The sequence below is a fragment of the Hylaeus anthracinus genome, unplaced genomic scaffold (genome assembly GCF_026225885.1).
Source record: "Hylaeus anthracinus isolate JK02 unplaced genomic scaffold, UHH_iyHylAnth1.0_haploid 12002, whole genome shotgun sequence".
In the NCBI taxonomy this organism is placed as follows: domain Eukaryota; kingdom Metazoa; phylum Arthropoda; class Insecta; order Hymenoptera; family Colletidae; genus Hylaeus; species Hylaeus anthracinus.
The window spans coordinates 8,135,209-8,156,901 of NW_026534349.1; the positions used below are offsets into that span (position 1 = coordinate 8,135,209).

The following is a 21,693-nucleotide window of genomic DNA, read 5'->3' on the forward strand; positions in this document are numbered from 1 at the left end:
CTGGCAGTTGTTGGCTTCGAAAATCTCGGAGACAAATTGCAGTGGAAAAGAAACTTCATATGGCGCGACACTCCAACGAAAACATCATTTCGGGACTCTCGCGATGCGAGTCGAATCCTCTTACGAAATTTTAAAATGATCAAACGGTGAATATGGGAAAAGCGATCGAAAGGCTCGCTAGATATCCCCTCAAATTCTTCCTTTTAATTCGGATAATAACAATTACTGACCACCTCACTTTTATGAAAAACGGTGTAAAAATTTTGTAATTTTAGGAATATTAAACTCGTACAATAATTTCTTTTTAAAATCGTTTTACGTACCTATAAGAAGGTCGTCAAAAACTCGCAAAATTATTCGTAGTTGTGAGTTCGGCTTAATAAAAATGACATCGAGCGCAAAGGATTAATAAAATAATGTATCTTGACAATTTCTTAGCGAAACAGTCGGAAGATGCATGAAGAAGATACCACGCATAAGTTCCGAAGCGAAGCGCAAGCTCTATCATTATTTACCTTTTCCGTATCCTTTGTGTTCTGGGGAAATTCAGTTCATAGCAGAGCGTGGGCGCCAGTATATAGTAGTAAAGATCACGGAGGTTCAAGTTGTCCGGATATTGCACCAAAGCCGTACCGTCTACTTCGTTCTTCGAGTCATCGACCTCCTCGCCGTTTTGTTTCACGCTGGAAGCTGCAACGAGAAATCGTATCCGCATTAGAACAGGGAGCCGGAGAAGGGGAAAAAAACAAATTACTGCGATGAATCACACGCGCCTGGCAAGCAACAGGAATTTCATGAACCCTCGCCCAAGACTCCCGGCCAAGAAGGAAACGAAAACAAAAATCGAAAAGTGAAGGCCGAGACGGAGTTTGATGAAAAGCTACCCGAGAAGTTACTTCGTCGTGCCCCCAAGAATCGTTCCGACGGTTCTCCAGGGACTGGTGACGGTGTAGTTTAATCTTACAAGAAAACTGAAAAGTATTTAAACTACGATCTCCCGCGCGACGTAACTTCGGATTGCTACACGGCGATAACAATGATTAAAAACGTAAGTTGTTGGCGCAAGTATTATTATTTAAAGATGTCAGGACGAATCGAAAGCTTTTCCAATTTTTCTTCCTTCTTTCTATGTCCTTTTTCAATGAATATTCGTACTGAATGAAAGTATCGAAGTTTCTATGATTCTCATGGAACGATTTATTAAACACATTATTTCTAAAGTGGAAATGGACCAAAGTTGAACACTCGATCGCATTTTGTGTCGTTATGTTGTATCCGCCATTTTGAATTTCTAAATTCTAAGTTCAGATTTGGAATCAGAAAAATGGATATAAATGTTTCTCTTTGAAAGAGCTCTGAGGGATTCTCCAACCAGGAAATACTACAATGTTTACTATTGTGTCAAGGAATTTAGAGGGGCGGGCCATTCAGGAAATACTACAATGTGTACTAGTATTTCTCGGAATTGGAACGGCCTTGCAAGGACACGTGGCTATATGTATATATAGTAGGTCACTACGTCTGTCACTCTCTTATAATTCTCTATAAAATAGGAAACTTTGAGGTGTCATAGCTCAGTGTAGAATTGTCCGATTCGATTCTACCAAAATTTAATTTGAAGGGCACAATTACTACTACCTAATACATAGTTATTATCATTGTCAGATACTTTTAAACAATTGTTTTTTTTATAACAATGTATGCGACTTTGAAGTGCCTAACTCGGCGTAGAATCGTCTGATTCGATTCTAATAAAATTCAAATTAAAGGGTGGAATTTCTACTATCTAATAGGTAGTTACTATCATTGTTAGATACTCTTAAACAATTGTCTTTTTAAATATATAATTATTAAATATTACCCTCATTGTACCATGTAACTCGGCGTAGTTGGGTTCAAAAGTGATGGAAATGCTTGGAATGCCCTATACACTTGCAATGAAAAATTTATTTGAAAACATCATAACTCTCTTTTAATCTAGACAAAGATTTTCAATAGACATAGAGGTTACTGAGCGTACGCAGTTGTTGTAATCTATAGTTGACTTTACTAAATTCTACCCTAAACAGTCGCTTCACGGCTGTTCGTAAACCTAGTGTTAAAGTTACTCGTTGTAGTTCATCTTGTTTTCTCATTTCCGATACTTTTTTCTCCATCCTCGTCCACCGTTGTTAGTTTCGGCGGATCATGACGGGTTTTCGTTTGTTATTCGGCTCGGATGAGAACCGATTCTCTCGTCTCTGTGTCTAATCCCCGTGCCAGCATGAATAGGTAACTGATAGGATCCCCTCATTTATCCAAATCCGACGGATAATCCAATCTGGAATTCAAATAAGCTCAGTTGCGCCGGCTGTTAGCGGACGTCTGGAAAACAGGCCGATCCGCTTGACTCGCGACATTGAACGTTGGTTCTCCGATGCTGTTTTCGAAAGCCAGAAATCGACGTTCCGCTCGCGGTCCATCGTCGGAACGATGGACGTTCCAGCGACGCCAGGCGACGATCCACGTAATAAGTGCCGAAGAATTTGTACAAATTAAATTCCTGCTGCCCCTTTTTCGTACGTCGGCTCGTCTCCCGTCGCTTTTCTTTCTTTTCGTTTCACTGCATCATTTATTCTCTCCGAGGGGGTCTTTTCGTCGACCGTAGTCAATACCAAGCACGGAATTCCCCATTTTCGTCGCCGTCGCATGCAGTTAATGCGCCGTATCGCTATGATTAGGATACGCGAGAAACCGCGAGATCACCCAGGAATCCGCTAGGATAACGACTGTGTGAAGTGCGGGAAAATGAGAAAGGAATTTTTAATACCTGATCCTCGATCGCGGCGTATTACCAGAGAGCATGTTGTAGCTCGACGATCGATAGTGCATTACACTGCCTAAAATTTTTACGTAGCTATCTGCAGGGCGTTCATATGAAAACTTCCAGCCGAATATCTCGAAAAATATGGAAGATTACGAGAGAGAAAGAGGGAGGCACATGCACATGCCTAAATAATACCCAACTACCAACTCGGGTGTACATAAACGCTACCAACCATTTTGTTTCACAACCTTTCCACCTTTTAAGGGATGTATACATGTTATTTGTTTTCAACTATTCCGATATATTCAGACCTGTATCACTTACAAAAAATCGATGTGGACTTTATAGACAATTCAATGATTACTTTAAATGGATCACTAAAAATAAAATTGGTTAAAAATCGGATTTTTGAACCGTTTAAACCAGACGATTACTTTAAACTAGTTTAGAATTTAGCGAGAAAATGTTCTACGAATGACGGTACGACTAGGATTGAAAACCGTCCGCGGCTAATGGATCGCCGACGTTTCGAGGATCCGATGAAAACACCTTCAGTTTATCGGGCAAATAAATTGCTAGAATTAGATCTCCATGTCGCCGGGAAATTGTGGCCAACTGGTATCGAGACAGTTCGGGGTCTGTTAGGCTCGGTTCGCGCTGTTTCAGGAAATTTACGAGTCTCCCGGATTGCCTTGTCGAAGATTGCAGCCAATCCTATCGGAAAGCTTCGTCCTCTTGTACAGCTCAAGCTTAATTTGTGAGATTTCCCATTCGCTTTGCGATCCACTCGCTGCATCTTTGCCCACCTAGCTTTCGTCGTTCTTCGAGGAATCATCTTCCTTTGTGTGAATCATCACGTGTGGGTGCAACTTCAGTTGTCATTCGAGAACACATAGCAATTAAAAAGGAAGGGATTAATTTGATCGCGTTCCAAAGTTGCAGTCGTCTTCGTTGGGTTGGATTGTCCGAATGGACCACTTGGTTCACTTTTAAAAATAAAAAAATTAAAACTAAAGTAATATTATTATTTAAAAAATTGTCTTATTTGACACGTAAATATACATAAAATGTTGATGTAAAATTACTTTAAGTTACCTGGAAGGAATACACCAAATACGTGACAAAGAGTCTCAAGTTACTGGTAAACTCCAGACAAAGGGTTGAGCGGTTCTAATTAAATAAATGTTAAATATTTGCCCAACTGTCCCTCAAATATGCAACAGTTTCTCTATCTAATTTACCCTGTGTACAAGCGTTTCATGGCACAAAGGCGAAATGACTAGTCGAAATGAGACCTCTTCGCAGAAACCACCGACGAGATTGAAAAAATATAAATTACTCCCACGAACCAAAGCCTCCCGATCCCGTCGTATCCATCTCGAAACTATCTTCCGAGCGAAAGGATGAGCGAGGTAGAGGGGTGCGAACTTGTCGGGTTCCTACTCTCTGGCAGAGCTGCGGTGCTCGTGATACCGTCACGTAAGAAGATTTCAGACGCGTTGGTGCTTCCGCGAACTTGGAGCATGAAAGGTTGGACGTCAACGGAGTAATAAATTAGATGGGAAATTCGTCCGACAGTAGCATTAGACCCTCCATCTTTCTCCCTCTCTCTCTTTCTCTACGCGGGCATGATATATGACACCGCATTTAACATCATACTAATATTTGAAACCGTAAACGATGGGGATTTTGAGGAATGCCAGGGCGACTACGAGCCGAGCTAGGCAAATACGAATATTAACAACGCGACAGGTTTACGAGTTCGCATATGTATGATAAATTTTCGGTACAGTAATTTCGGCCGTCGAGTGACGAAATTGGAACCTTCGTGAGACGTACCCGAAATCGAAAGCGTTTGGTCAAAACATAATGTTTGACGAGCAAACTTCACAATCTATATCTATACTAATATTATAAAGAGACGGTTTGCTTCTTTGTTTGTTTGTACGTAGGACAAATAATTTTCAGCAAGTTTTTAAATTACATTCTGATTTCAATTGAAAAGATCTAACTCAAAGGGTTGAATTTGACAAAATTTCAAAGATCCGTAACCACGATAACGATATCCAAATCTTGCAATGCTCGAAACGCGAGCATCTTACGGGAATCGGCGCGCACGCGACAGTCGAACTTCGATAAAAGCAACGGAAGAGTATCACCTGGTGAAACTGTAAAACGTTCTCGCAAGGAACGTTATTGACTCGAACGGGATGGTGGCACGCGAGAACCATAACCGCGCGCGTCACGTCTGCCCAATAGCTGGCCCGTTCCAGCTTTACTTTTGCCCAAGCGCTCGTTCTCGAGTCGATCGGTTGGTTCGTGCTTGCCCCGCGGCCGAAGGGACTTTCTTCCTTTGCGCGGGCTAAGAGAGACATTAAAGGAGATTGCTTATTGAAAGTTACGCGAAATACTCCGGTCGTCGAACTCGATTTACCCGTGGATCGATCGCGCGGTCCCGACACGGAAAGGACAAAAAGCTTCCACGGAAAGGGAACGCTCACAGCAGATAGCGTATGCGCTACCTTCGTGCCGAGAGAAGTCAACGTCGTTGTTATAAATAGGTAACCCAATAATTCGGCGTGCATCCGTGGTACCAAAACGAGGCTGGTGAAAATTATATGGCATAAAAGTATGGGTTACAATTATTCCAATAGGTAATCACTGAATAAAGAAAGAAAGAAAAGTCTGAGGATGATTACACGCGCTTCTGACTGTAGGACTAACGGGCACCAAGAACGCTGATCGAAAGAAATTAGTGTCCTGCTATATTTCATAAGACAACAACAAAATAGCACTCTATGTAAATTTGTTTATTTTTGCCAATTTAATTAACCCTTTGGCCGCGAAACGATTTTTGCTGGAAGTTCTACGGGGCATACTACTGCCAGTGTCGTGCTCATAGTAAGTTGTCCAGCTTTTGACCTACGCAATTATTATCCGAATTTAGGCGCACACGACACATCAGTCTCAAAACATAGCAGCGAAAAGAGTATCGATAGAAGTCAACATCGTCATAAGAAACGCAATAATACGATGTACTCCGGCGGTCGCTGAAGGAGAGCTGGGTGAAGGGAGGGGAGGAGGAGGACGAAAATTACACAGCATAACGGAATGGAGAGGATTACACGCGCTCGTGGCTTCGGCTAGGGAAACGACTAGCGAGCGTGCCGCTCGTCGATCGACCGAATCGATCAAACGAGATCGATCGCGAGCGCGTGCATCCCCGCGCGGGCAACCGAAGCGTCCCATCGAATTTCGATAATCGTATTACCCCGTGGTGCTTTTTATTATACTCCGTCACGGTGTTGCCGCGCGATCGGAGAGCGACGGAACGGATCGCTCGAGAGCACGAAATTTATTTATTTTATTTTATTTCATTTTTTTTTCATTTTTTTCATTTTTTTTCATTTTTTTATAATTTTTTTTTACTTAACGACCTTATGCGCCGTGCGGTCATTCTATGTCAAATTGGACATTTATTAGAGTAATGCTATGGGTTTTACTAAAAGGTTTTAGACGAATAAGTTGTTGGCTGGAGTAATAAATTTGAAATACTATTTCATGTATTAATTTAACATAGGACAGTTTAAACTATACCCTACTTGACTGTACTATGTTTTGGAGTTTACAAGTTCCGTTTTATTTGTATGTCCAAGGATTAATTACGTTCGTCTTTCTTCGGAATAATTACAGGCGTAGTGGTGTATCGAAATTAATGGTCTGTAGTGTACATTAATTATTAGACTGTGAATGTTTATACAATGATGGCAAATGAAAATATGGGTAAATCTATGGGAATGTGTGTGTTATATAGCTTAAGGACAACCAAATTTAATTTTCACCCGGCACACCGCAAATTAGCAATCATCATTTAGTTATTCCACGCGCAACTGACGTCAGGTTCGGTGTCTTCGTCTTACCTCTGATTTAAGAACAAATTGTATATTCAACGGTGGAACATCATGGCACGTTTCGGTCAATGAGAAGGATCTCGAACGTACGAATGACTACATTATCCCTCCTCGCGATACTTACGGTTCGACCATCCCTCAACATCTGCTCCACGGACTTCCGGGAAAGGTATCAGCTTCGCGATGCACCATTCGCATGCATACCCCATTATGTCTTCCTCCCGTATTATCTTGGCATTGATTAACGAGCCACGGCCGTGAACAAGAACTGAGGAAACGATGGAAGGGGGCCGCCACTGATACGACGAAATGGACTCGAGCCGAATTTGCAAACAGCGATGGTAGCTGCGCGACTCCATACGCGCGTCTACATACAGACTGTCCCCAAACCTTTGATTTTCCATAGAATACTTTGAGATATGTCCATATTTTTTTGGTGAAGTGAATCATATTTAGAAATGTTTAAGTTAATGTCGAAACGTTTAAAATAAATCAATGCTTGCTTTTAAGACTGCAAAGTGTTGATCTTTGCACTTTACACTTGCAAGCCTTTTTATCGATATAAAAATTAGACATATAATCTGACTAATTGGCATCTTAAAAATCAAATAAAGAGAGAAAAAACTGCAAATTTTCGAGAAAATCAGAAGACATCGTTCAATAGCCGAGAATTTCAAGCAGTCCACCCTGACGAGCCAGGGATCACAGTTTGGGAAAGTCTACTTTAGAGGTTTGGAAATCGATTATTGACTTTGTTGAACCCATCTAAATATTCAATAACTGTTTCTGACAGTTTGGTCTAAATGTAACTTAATTGGCTCGTTGTATGCGATTAATTTTGCATACGCTCTCAAAGCTTATATTTAAACCCTTTGACTACGTCGAGTTTCAAACTAAAAGCGCCCATGCTGTACGGAACGCGAGTTTACTATTCTACGGCCGCTTATGTAACGTTCTAACGCTTGGGAAATGTTTCAAGTGTGTCGGACATTTTTATGTCGTTACATTTGCAGTGGTGGAAATTTACCGTTTAGTCTCAGAGATAAAAATTGAAAACTTGGGAGACCTTTTTCCTGAAATTCAATTTTTCCAACGAACTCCCAACTTTCCAATTCTTATTTTCGAAACCACGCATCCTATGAATAAACTGTAAATATAAAAAAGTTTCGTTCCATCATCCCATATAAACTGATATTTTTTAAAAATTGATTTAACGAATATAAACATTTCTCTGAGCCCAATTCTCGAGGGTGTATGTATACGCCCTTCGTTATCAAAGGTTTAATGTGCTGTACACGCATGTTTACAATTACCTAAACATGTATGACACGTACGTATAAAAACAATTTCCAAGTACCGAGATCCATAACGATTCGCCTCGAGGCAGGGGATGTTTAATAAATTTATTCAGCAGGACAAGAAGACAAACCGTAAATATTCGTCACGCACGGCGGCCTCTGACACGCGTGTACCTGCTCGCAATGTACACACGTCCTTTGAGCCGGTAATCCACTTGCCTGTGTCCGAGGTATTTGTTCGCTCCTGAAGGTGCATACACAGTGTCGCGGCTGGCCGCGACGCGTGTGCTAACCCTCTCCCACCCACCTACCCCTGTCGCGCGCAACGTAGCTGCAACAGAAGAGGCGAATAATTTCCACCCAATTTAAACTCCCGATCAGCCTCGCCTCTATTTCCGGATATTGGGCACGCGGGGATGTCCGTGTATCGATTATTCAGACCTGGCGAAGTCAAATTATACGAGCGACCTTTCCCCAATAAACTCACCGCATTGAATATTAAACTTTCCCAGTCTGCTCCCAGTCACTTCCATACACTACCGTCTAGAAACATGTAGCGCCGTGAGGACCGCATGTATCATTCTGACGCGTTATGGCCCTCTTTCGTGCAGTGGAAATCTGTTACATAACACTTCTGGTTCCTTCGAGCCGCTTTAAAGGAGCCTCGAGGGCTGTACGAGCCACTTGAGGAAAGATCAATCAGGGAATACGACTTTCCTCCGATCATAACACCATAAATACTCTACCATCTTAACCCTTTGGAAATTTTCTGATTTCAGTACACTTTTGTTGAGCAGCACTCGACATAGGAACGCACAAAGTTAAAGAAGAACGCCACCTCTCGAGCTGGAAAAAATACCAATACCTAGAATTTATTACGACGATACTATTGAAACTATTGATACTATTGAGATTTTTTTGTTCTAATATATATGCTTTGATAAAGGGTTCCCAATAAACTAAAATACTGATCACTTTGTTCATTAGATTAACTACTTATATTTAAGTATTTGCAAGCATCTGCAAGTTATCGCGACGATCATAAGTCTCTTCTCAAGTCGCAGAGTAAAAATAATACACCACGACATTTTTATTCTCCAATGAATATAATCCAATGATAATAATCTTCTAATGGGAGATTTCTATCAATCTTCTACAGCTGGAAACACAGCATTATTTCATTGTTAAATGCGGTGAACGGATAACGATTGTTCGCCGAAAATATTCGCAAAACCCATCCCGCGCGAAGCGACATCATAGAACGCAACGGAAATAACGCGTAGTCGTCCCTGGGTGACGTTTTTCAGGATTCGTGCTAAATTAGAGGACGCTGCGTTAAAGCACAGAACGATGTAAAGGGAATGCGTAATACGTGTATCGAAAATACTCGGGCGCTCGTTACATGCAGTGGAAAATAACGTTTTCCCGTGCATTCGCAACGATAAATTGATGTCGTCGATCGAAACGGATGCGTTCACCGTGCGTTATTATACGACGATAAACTGGTGCGAAATGTCCTCTTAGTCCAGCCACTCCGGACTAAAATACACGGGGCCTTCATGGAAATATTTTTAGCAAGCTGATCTTGTATACATTCAATAGCGAAAATGGTTATTGAATCAGGAATAAATCAATTAAGGGGGTAGACAGTCGAATTTTTCCGTGAAAAATATGTTAAGAATTCGTTTCAAAGAAATTAGATTAATTAAATTTATTAATTCTTTTGTGAACTTTAGATATATGTTTACACAATAATGTGCTTTAATGTTATGTTTTTATGTAAGAAATATATTTGATAGTTTGAGGAAACACTTTGAGAAAATGCTCCCAAAAGAGTAGACTTTTTCTTCGATCATTACAAAATATTTCAAGTACAAGTAAAAATAAATGCAACAATAAATGCAACGTTGCACGTGTATTGTCTACTTACATTGGAGATTGTTGTACGACAAAGATTGCCGTCGCATTCTGCTTTGGCTCGATGACTTTATTCGGCTGCACAGCCGACACCACATGTTCACCTGCACGTACGACCAGAGCTTCAGGAACAGGATAGCATATAGCATGCACACGTACATGGCACCGACTGGAACAACAGAGAATTAATTATATGTATAACGTTGTAAACTATTGTGGCAGACTGTCTTCGAAGGTAACGTCTGCATCCTCCTCGTCAAGATACAAAGCCAAAGTGCAGGTTTGCGATAATCTCGTCAAGAGATGCCTGCTTTGATCGACGACGAGGGTTACTGACAAGAGTGTTTATTGCGGAGAACATTCAAATCAATTTGAATTATATCGAGTATCAATCGAGTTAAGTGATCTGTCGCTTCTAGAGCCTAAACAAAAGAGTTTCTTTAAGGTAGTTGTTCCGTAGATTTATTTATGGATTTATTGATGGAGGATCCTAACAAAACTTCACTTGACTGCTCTTTGATTAAATATAAATTATATAAACCTATTTCGATTTAAATTGATCGCACCACTTTTATGACAAACGATGTCAAAATTTTGTAATTTTAACAGCTTCCGATAAAATATACAGATTTTCACGTGAATTATTGCGTGAACAATTTAGGAACTTGCTGAAAATTTGACATTATACAAACCGAAATTATAAACCACTTAAAAAAAGAATAACAATTATTGATCGCGCTGTTACCGAAATACAATTCATTAAAATTTGAAACAGAACGTAGAGGAGTTGCGTGGTAACGGTCAGCGTTGTTGCCACAATCATTTTTCGAGTATTACAAAAATATATGTAGGTATAGAATGTGTGTATTGATATATTACGAAAATGTGTGAGAGCAGTAAGTGCTGTGCCTTTATAAAAGTTTCCAATTGGTGGCACTCCAAATAAGAAGAATAACCAATTTCTAAAACGAGGCGTGTATATGAAACGCTAGGCTATAAATCAGAAGTTCGTTTTGCAGCACGTGTGTCGCATACAAGCGATATATTTTAATAAAAGTAAATTGTGTATATTGAAACGGAAAAATATATTTAATATTTTGAAAAAAATATTTTTCGCATAGAAACACAAGGTATTTATTTATGTTTCATGATACGATAGTCCCTTATTTGTATACGGAAGGTAGGAATGAGAGTAAAGAGTCAATAGAATGAATTAGAGGGACGGAAAGAGTGAATGTGAGAGGAAGAAAGAGCATAGGATGAATACTAAAGAATATATACATTTATGTATTTTATAATTTATATATAGATTTAGAGTTGGTTTTAGTTGTTTTTGTTTCAGAGATGTGTTCTTTCCGTTTCCTTTCTTTTTTTTTTTCTTTCAAAATCTTCTGGTAAGATTCTGTGGAATTTTCTTTTGCTCTTTGGGTGATACTGTGAACTATCCAGCACAAACTTTTCATTCGTCCGAGCAGGTTCAAAAATGCCAATTTTTGAGTATCCTTCTTCATTTCAAGAGAATTTAATTAAACAAATACCGAAAGCCTTCTATTCGTTACCGCGGCGCGTGCAGTGCCCTCCTTCTAGATTAATAAAACACGGAAGAAAGAACTAACGACGGAAAAGAGAACGCGAAACGGTGGCGCCGAGCAAGTACATTTTAATCATCGCAATTTCGCACGGCCCTGGGGACGTGACAGCGAATACGTATGCATAAATAAAACAGACGCCACGTTACGCCGGATGTACGTGTCCGAACGTGGCAATTAAAGGGTTTATAAAACATGATATTACGTATTCGCGTGGGCTGCCAGTTTCATCCCAGAGCAGTGAATTTATCTTTTTCGCAACCGCTCGCGGCTCTCCGTTCCCTGGAAGCGGGCTCGTGATGATTAAAGGTTCAAAATGCTACCCGCGCTGTTTCTCTTCGTTGACCGGAACATTCCCGCGAAACACGTTTCTTTTCCTGGCTACGTTTCATCAGCCTGGCTGTGTTTAATTATCACCGCGGTATTTGCATCGCGATCTTAAGAACGCCCAGTTAGTATTATGCGATGTCCGTAACGACTGCCAGCTAATGGGGCGGAATACATAGACGGTGACGAAGCCGTGGCTGACATAATCCTCATATTTTCCGATATTTCCATCAAACCTGGCCGACTTCTTTGCCTTGGACTGCTCTAATCTTAATTAAATCGTGTCAGCTATCGGTTATCCTGATCCCAGCGTGCCGAGATTCCGCGCGTTAAGGGTGACATACCCTCGAAGGGTCGAGAAAATTGCCGTCTTGTTGGCCTCCGTGTACAATACGCGGTTCGATTCACAAAAGTGTTTTATATTTTTTATATAAGATTAATGATACATGAAGTAGGAATGTTGTTATTACCGTAAAAATAGGTGAATGCTACGAGGATCATCCAAATATAAACCAGAATATTTTTGCACAGCTTTATTGAGGATTGATACAAATGTAGTCATAATCAACACAACATTTTCTTCTTTTGTAGATTGGAAATAGAATTTCCAAACTTCGAAGGAAGCAGTGAACGAGACCAAATGATGCATGCTACGGAGAAACTTAATTTCAATTAAAAGAGACTGTTGCAGAACCATTTCGATTCGAGTTGATCTTACTCCACCTATCAGTGCCAGGTTTTTAAACGACATGGGAGCATAACAGTTCTTATATTCTTTTAAATCAACTATCACGAGAAAATGCAGTCCGCACAGTTTATTTTAGACATATTTCATGCTATGAGTTTCAGTGGAGAACTTTAATTGATATAACAGAGGTTCCATATGAAATCTGGATGATAGGAAAATTCTGCTAATGTTAAGACAATATAATATGTCGATGTAGAAAATTACAACGTTCGCTGTCTATAATTAAAATGAATACGATAAATGTCGTTCGTAACCATACTTATGTATTAAAGCAGTCCTTAGTTCAATAATTTTGCAAATGCAAGATACGCAGCCCTGAATACCTTACAAATACGTACAAAAAAATTCCTGCAAAATTTGTGCTCTCAATTTTAATATTAAACGTACTACCCTGTGCATATACACATAAATTTTTTTATTTTAAAAATTCATTATTTTCATATTAAATATTTTTATCAGAAACTGTCAGTTCCATTTTAAGAAATGGTATTCCAAGAATAACTGCTAATGTTATAATACGATTAAAGTCAACAGAAGTATTTTAGGTGAACAGAGTGTCCATTAATTAATGTTACTATGAATATAACAATACCAGTAATTTTATTATTAAATATTATCGTCTAATTTGGCAAGTGATTGATTCAAATGGATGTAGTATGGTGACCTGGAATAACCTTGCATTCTAAAATTGATTCAACAACGGCTGGTATTATATACATTAAAAAAAGTAGCACTCCGTTTAAAGAAGCACTTCATACCAGACAAATTTCGTATCTGTTTCCAGTTTCTGTAAATGTTAATTGATTAATATATTGGTTTATCTTTAACTACTAACTGTGCAATATTCACCAATTTTCTGTTATTCGTGCTCATCTATTTAATAAAAATGTAAGTTAATAATTAACATACGTTTACTATTTTCAATGCTTGTGTATACGCACGGGGCGAGGGGGTTACCCTTGAATATATCAGTGTTGTTAACGATATTTTAAAATTAAGTGTTATATGTGGAAGTTACTGTAACTGGTAAATAATGAAGATATTCAAAGTAGAGAAAGTTATTGTCCCACTCTGTATAATAAACCACGTGACAAAGAACGATAAAGTTGCTACTTCAAGTATAGGCTATCTGGCTACGTATTCTCGAAAACCAATATGTGTTAACGAATCAAATTTAATTTGTTTTAAAACAAAGCCGACTAACGATAGAAGTGGAGTATAATATGACGAAATAATTACATTTCACTCGATTGAAACATCCTTTATGCAACTGATCTATTTCAATTTTCAATTTCATCACTAAAGCATACTACGTTGTTTCATAACGAGATTGCAGGATGCTCAGCGTTATTACAATCAACTACAGTGTTGTACGATGTAGCGTACGGAAGCGTTGTGTACTGTTGCAGAATGTTGTGCATATGAGTCCATTAATTCTTGCCATTTGTGGGGAGTTTGGGGCGCTAAACGCATTCCTTCTCTCTCTCTCGACAAGCTTCTATCATAGTTTCCGCGTGGTTGCAACACCAGATCGCGTGTGTCATTGTAATTTGGAAATGGATCTTGACACGTGTAACCCAAAAATGAATGCTCATGAAATAAGATCTAGCCACGATAGGGATAGTATGTGAAGGTTCTGCTAATTTGTTGTTGTTTGGATAGATCATATTAAACTGAATAGCATTTACTTGAACCTTTATTTCCCTCTTCTTCCTCCCTAACAGTAACCCTACAAAATTTTATTGGACACTAAAACATCCCCTATGTCATTTAATTGTAATAAAATAAAGGCAATAAAGTCACTAACTTCGTTACTTTCTACCCAAACATCCTGTAACACTTTATACAGGACATCATTTTTGTTTGTCGTTTGTACATGTAAACAAAAAAATTACAAATAGACGTTGAGGAGAATAAAACTTTATAATAATAAATATCTAAGTGATGCGACATAAACCATTGCAACGTAATCGTCTCCATTATTTTATAATAGCAATCAGACAAAAGAAACGACTTGTTTCAGTTCCGTAGACAACCCTATACATCTGTAATAAAAAAAAAGGGGGGAAATACCAGTTTACGATACTGTTAGCGATATATCAGTTCCGGAGTTACCGAGGCGTTCGTAACCCCCGCACGCTTAATTTGCGTTGCGACGCTAATCAACTTTCTCCGGGTCACGACATCATTGCAAACATAAATTTCGTTTCAACCCCCTCGCGGTCAGCCGAGCATTCATAAAATATATCAGCGTCGCTTTAACGATCCTCCGTTTAAATTATTCGAAAGAATATAATTAATGCATCGAATTTGGTCCCGCGGTTGTTTGCCAACCCGCAGATGATGCCGCGATAATGGTAAAGCGAGAAAGCTTGTAGCAGATATGACCGGCCGATATTATCGTTCGTTAATAACTACGATGTACAAGCGACCCCACGAAAGGGCCACGATATTTCCACGTAATATGCGCGAATGCGTGGATCCGACCAGTCCCCTTAGATTGCTGTTGCTGTTTCAAGCCTCTAGAACAGCCACAGACCTAATTCTTGTTTATATTGCACATTTTGAGTAACGAATGAACGGGGCCCGTTATTCGTTTAATACGAATTACAATTTTACTTAGACAATTGAAAGAGTTCAAGGATTGTGAAACACTTAACACCATTATCAACATAATAGATGTTAATAGATGTTCGAACAAGATTTGTTACGCAATAAATAAGTAATGATTAATAAGTAATTAATTTTTCTGAAGCAGATTGGACTTGAATAGAAATAAAGAAATAACTTTGTCTAGGTAATCGAAACATTGTGCCCAGAGGGGACATCGTCTGCGACACAGAACCGGATACCAATTATCGCCGACAGCTCCTTTTGCATCCCGTTCCTTCAGGTCCTCAGTAGCAGAAATATTTTCTCTGCGACGCGTGCTCGAAAATCTCAACGAGGTGCTAATTAGGAAGGCTCTTAGCGTCCCGAGGAAACCACGCGTTTAAATAGCCCTCCACGCGGGAGTTGCTCGAAACGCGACTCCTTTGACGAGAGAACGAGTCTTGTGTGGCTCGTTTACGATATCGAACAAGTTGCGTCTTGACACTTTAACTGTCGTGTGCAGCTTTGTTCGTATATAAGCAGAGATCATTTTGTGGTATGTGTTGCAGAATGTCTCGTACACAGAAACTTAATCATTTTAGGTCCTTTGTTTATACATATTTACACTTTAAGTTCGGATGACACAGATGTGAAAAATATGTATGTAGGATACGGGATCAACGAATTAGGCGGAAGTGAAGTGATAATAGATGGATGATGCGTATGTCTTTACAGGTTGCACAAACATAAAGTATTGTTTTTATTAAACACATAAAATCCTTCATATAGTTATAAAATTTTTATGAAAAAATTCTCAAACGTGATAATAGACACGAAGTTGATAAACATACAAAGGATTTCTACGAATTAATAACTTTGTAATCAATTTATAGGACATGTACAAATTTATAACAATTTATTTATAGTTTATATAAAACATGTCTAAACTCTGTACACTCATACCAAGCAACGCAAACATTTGATATAATAAAGAGAAAAGCCATAAATCATAAATTACCCTATATTTAGCTTCGCAAGACATGCACGATTGTCGCCAAACAGTTAAGGCGTTAAATGATGTTAAATTGAAATTCTCGATTCTGATCTTCGTGCACACCTGGACACCTGCCATGCCGATATTCAGTAAATTTAGCGTCCAACTGGTTCACGATTCGAGGACATTTGTCGGCTGCTGCGTCTGCTTTCATTAAAAACACATCAGCGCGATAAATATTAATTTCCCGCGTGATTCTCACTGTCACGCTTACGAAAGATTAATCTTCCCCATACGCAGGTGAACAGATTAACCGTGATCGGGGTCAGTTGTAAATCAAACGAGGAAATTATTGTAGTATGGTCGTCTCGCTTTATCAGAATAGATCTATCAAACTTTAAAGTGAACCTTTCAAGGTAAAAAATTAATATGAAGAGATTTTGTCCTGCGATACTGAATTTGTGAGATAAGCATGTCATTAGATACGATAGAACGTTTCGTCAACTTTAATAGAAATATAGGAGAAAAGTGGTCCAATTACTTGTATAATAGCATTCGTGCAAATTTACTGAAGTTTTAGTATACACGTCAGTAATATTGGATCCGTCATATTGGATTTTATAATTCTGATATCGAATTCGAAATTTGTGGTCCAAATAACTCATGAATACCACGTTTCGTGCAAATCCAAAAACTCTTTCTAATTTTGTCGAGGTTTTCGTTAATCCGGACCACTGCACGTCGTAACTAGTAACCTCTAAACACGGATAAAAAGAAAATCGGGGAAAAAGCTTGAAAAGAACACGCGGGCTCCGTTCGCGTGGTTACTATCTCGAACTGCAGGAAGTACATCTGCGTCCCTGTTTGTCGCTTATACAGCTCCTAGATTATCGCAGGCACGAGAGTTCGCACGAGCAAACTCGTGGCATAATGTACCTAGGTAGTATACCTGTACAGCGCAAGATAATTGCCAAATGCCGTGACGCGTGGTACACATTTACCTATAGTTTGGCATGCTGCACGTTGAAAATGAATCTATCTTGCTGAGGGGTGCACAACGCGACATCAAACAGACCGTGTGTGCGCGCATGTACGTGTGTGTCTTTCTTATCCGATTTTGCCACGATCACGAGAATCGCGAGAGATCGATATCACGGTAAACACGAAATAGACACAAAGAGGGTTACGCCGATGGAGATATCGGTAATCGACGTCATCATTCTTCGGCGTTCCTCGACGTCTTAACTCTAGGAAGACTAATAAGTAGAGAAGGCTCGTCGCGCCTCCTGGTTACGCAATTTTAAATATGTGCCATTTTTCACGTTCAACGCAGTTCTAAATACTTTTTTTTTTTTGTCACTTACAGTGAGTACCATTAACCCTTTGACTGCTGGACGATTTTTGTTGGAAATTCTAAGAGACGTAGAGGTGTGGATTTAAAAAAAATATTAGCTTATAGAGAGTGGCAAAACGAAACTTTTTTATATTTACAGTTTATCATAAGCAACATATTGAATTAACTAAATCAACTTTATACTTTTGTTAACTATAGACTTACGGTTTTAAATATGATACGTACCTCGATTACTTCATCCTGTATCATAAACAAAGTTTAAATAACACAACAAAGTAAACGTTATCAATTCAAATTATTCACTTTTGTATTTAAAACATACATTATGCAATCGATTTGGATTTTAGTAGGAATACTACTAAACAAAATTCTAAATACTATTTTTTCCCCATGTTGCATAACACAGCAACATCGCAACAAAAATTGTTAAACGTCACGAATTGACGTCAGTTTAAATTTTTGTTTACTTCGAACAAATTATTCGTATCGAGAGAGATTAACGACACTAAAAGTTTCGGTTAATGGTTTTTGGAGTAAAGTTCGGGGTCATGTTTTTATTCCGTCACGTTTGCCAAGTCTTGTTATCTGGGATTTCGACACGATTAAATTGTGACAACCCACACGCGTACCAGCGTGAAAGGCTATGCGCCGTCACGGGAGATTTATGTCAAACGATTCCCTGTCGTCGGGATTTTTCATCGATAGCATTATGTTCGTAGTAGGTTTACCAGCGATGGGATTACATACGCGATGAAACGGTGGATAATCTGAGCTAGCGATCGGGAACATATTTTGTCAATTATGTATATTCTTCGTTCATAAATCAAACATTATTGAATACGGTTTAGATCAAATAACTAGGATTAAGCAGCCATTATTCCCAGAGTGATGTTAAAATTGATTAATGCATTATGAATAGCATTGATTTATATTTGGTTGATAAACTAGGATTACCAGGACAAAATAATCATAATCTAACTAGGATTAAGTAAAAATTATATACAGATATATATATAATATCTCATGATAATTTTGGCAAAGTTAACTGTATAGAAAGTACGTGGTCACACGATGCATCCAATTTTAAAAGATTCCTGTTCATAATTTAAATAGTTCGACAGAACAGAAACGAAGCCTTTTCCCGCGCGAACAATCAACCGTCGAACAATGGACAGTTATAAACCGCGACCGCGGAAGACAAGAGCAAAACTATTTATATGCAAACGCGCTCTTTCACCGGTTCGAGTGTGGATCGATGATTTTATTGCCCGCCCCCGATTCAGCTGCCCGATAGAGATGAATCGGTTAAGATATATCGCTCGACGGGAAACAATTTTTCCGAAATTTTTTAAGACACCGCCATATTTCATCCTCGACAAAAGGAAAACCAGAGGGATGGGAGAGTTCAGGGGTGGCCGACAGCGAGGTGGAAAAAATCCCCGTTAACGTATAGCATTATTCCAGTGATTTCGGTTGCGGCGCGATCGGCGTGTTCTCGATGAAGCGACGACCATGGTCGCATTGTGCAGCCACCGTGCAACAATGGCGGAAGTTCCACGACGGAAAATAGTTTCTCCATTTTCTTCGGGGGCTGGCTGAGCTGAGGAATTGCCAGTTTTCAACCTCGGACCCCATTGTCGCCTCGCGGTATACTTCGGAGGACCGCAACTCTCGATCTCCGCCATCCCATTTTCCACCGCCGCCGATTCCTCAGCCCCCTCTTTTGTCCTCTCACCTCATCCAAGACTCATACTACGGGCGATTCTACGTCGATCCGTCTTTCCACCTCTTCCTCGTTCGTCCTCCTTCCGAACGTGCTGATACCAGAAAAAGTAGACTGATGCATTTTGATCAGGATCCATTTCCGCGCGCAGCCTCGAGACTCTTTCAACCTCGCTCAGGAAACGTGTCATCGAGAATGGTTCCCTCCGTGAGACCAGCTCGCATACTCCCAGACAATCGTCCTGATGGATCGCTACGAGAAACGTAAGTTGAGTAAGCGTAAAAAGTTTCAGGTTGTTCTGTCCACGGCGCGATTCTGAGCAAATCTTCGGGGTTCTAAGGCCCTTTACCCTAATCTAAAGACACGCTGTGGTTTCGTCACGTGCCAAATTAATATTGCGTTATTATTTCGAATGTTAACTTAACAGACAAATTTAAAGAGTTTTGCCTTGGGCGCCAACAAGATTTAATAGAGATGTGTAATAAACCTCTCGGTTATTCTTGTTTAATATCACTTCCAACACACGGTTCACTTCACGCCAGGTACCCAATACTCTTCAACGCAGCGCAGTACCCGATGATTTTTAACATCATTTTACTCTTGCAAAAAGCGGTTACCCATCCTTTGTGCTCCACTGTTATTTTATAAACCTTAATGATACCTATCTTCGTCATACAAAAACGCACTAGTATATGAATGTATACGCAGTCCGGCACCAGTAGTATAATGCAACGCTACCCAGACCCTGGAAACGCTACATTGGCAAGAAAACATTTGCAATATTTTCATACGGATGACGTTACATTTCACCGCGAAATTCCCTCGCATGGGAGCCGCACGAAATTGCTTCCGTATTTTTTAATTACTTTTACCCCCTGTAATCCAGACATCCAGATTTACGAGCGTTTTTATTGTTATTTTTCATTAAATTAAAAAAAAAACTCATGCATTTCCGAGGTATCTCTGACCGCAGGTTATAGAACAGATTGATACGACCGGTACATCAGCGTGCCATTAATTAAAATACAAATTTCAGGCTCAATTTTACATTCTAAATATTGTACCGCGCGAAACTCACAAGCGCACTCAGCCACGTTCACCACCACATCGCTGTGATCGTTCGACCAACCGCGCGCTGTTGCTGTCAGTCATCTAGGAATGGCAAATAAATACAAGTGAATTTAATACGGGTACAAAACGTGTCCAGTTCGATCAACGATATTTGATTGCAATCGAGGTGATGCACTATTGCGAGTTAAAGGGATATCCTAGTCTAGCATTTTGAAAAAATCGATTCTTTTTGTATTTTTTTTTACAGTTTAGTGATTTAAACATTTGCCGTTGTTGCAGGATTCTAGTGATACTCATAAGGGGAACTAATTAATATTCGTCAAGTAGAAATTAACCTTGTGTGATTAATTATTGCATGTAGTTTCTAAACCAAAAAGACGTTCCCCTCCGCCGTAATTCCGACATAATCGTTTCATCGAAAACATTAAAGCTAACAGCAAATTTGCGTAACAATGTTAAGGGTCTGCGTCGAACAGGGTTACGATCTTGTTTCTCCTCGCGTGCACGTTGCGTTTGGCGTGACAACTTCGGCGCTCCGTGTAGCCGACACGTCTGACAATGAGTGACGCCGGCATACAAATCGAGCATGTTGCACGAAATACAAAGGGAATGAAAAAAAAAGAGAAGGTGAAACAGAAAAATGGAAAAAGTTGGAAGGAAGTGTAAACACAGGAATTCGAAACGGAATTGGAAAAGAACAGCTCGCGCGCGCGCGTGATCCGATGCTCGTACACAACACGGCGCGGTTACATTCTCAATGCGATCGTAATCAGAAACGGCGACTGCATTTCCAATTCCACGTATTCGCCGCCAGTGTACCGCCAGAATTCGTAAGTAAGACGACGGCTCGTCGTTATCGTCGTTAAAATTTCCGCGATACGTATTTGCTGAATTCCGATGAGCCGTGGAGTGGCGCGCGGCGGTCTGGGGAACGAGAACGATCGGAGAAATTCGTAATTGAATGGAATTGATCAACGAGCCGTTTACAAGCCGAGTCGACTAACTCCAATCTTTGAATTTTTTTAAGTATTAGTGTCGAAGTACTTGACTCTTTGAGGATGTATATATACGCCCTTGAAATATAGGCTCAGAGAAATGATTATATTCGTTAAATCAATTTTCAAAACAAAGTCAGCTTATAGGGGATGATGAAATGAAATGTTCTTTTAGTTTTTGTATTTACAGTTCATTCATGCGACGCCTAGTTTCGAAAATAAAAATTGAAAAGTTACAAGTTCATTGGAGAAATTCAATTTCAGGAAAAAGGTCTTCCAAGTTTTCAATTTGTATCCCTGAAACTAAACGTCGTATGAATAAACTGTAAATACAAACGACTGTCAAACGACTGTCAGTTAGGACAAGG

At 39.6% G+C, this 21,693-nt stretch overlaps 1 protein-coding gene across 2 annotated transcripts in view; it reads right to left on the bottom strand.

Annotated features, from left to right (window-relative positions):
• The window catches only part of LOC128891643 (diacylglycerol O-acyltransferase 1), a 120,906-nt gene that overhangs the window by 32,495 nt on the left and 66,718 nt on the right, over positions 1 to 21,693 (bottom strand). For both annotated transcript variants that reach the window (XM_054151293.1, XM_054151294.1), the window contains exons 6-7: positions 9,946 to 10,101; positions 516 to 690 (exon numbers count right to left, since the gene is read on the bottom strand). In XM_054151293.1, coding sequence (XP_054007268.1) covers positions 516 to 690; positions 9,946 to 10,101 — 331 coding nt within the window. The remainder of the gene's footprint in view (positions 1 to 515; positions 691 to 9,945; positions 10,102 to 21,693) is intronic.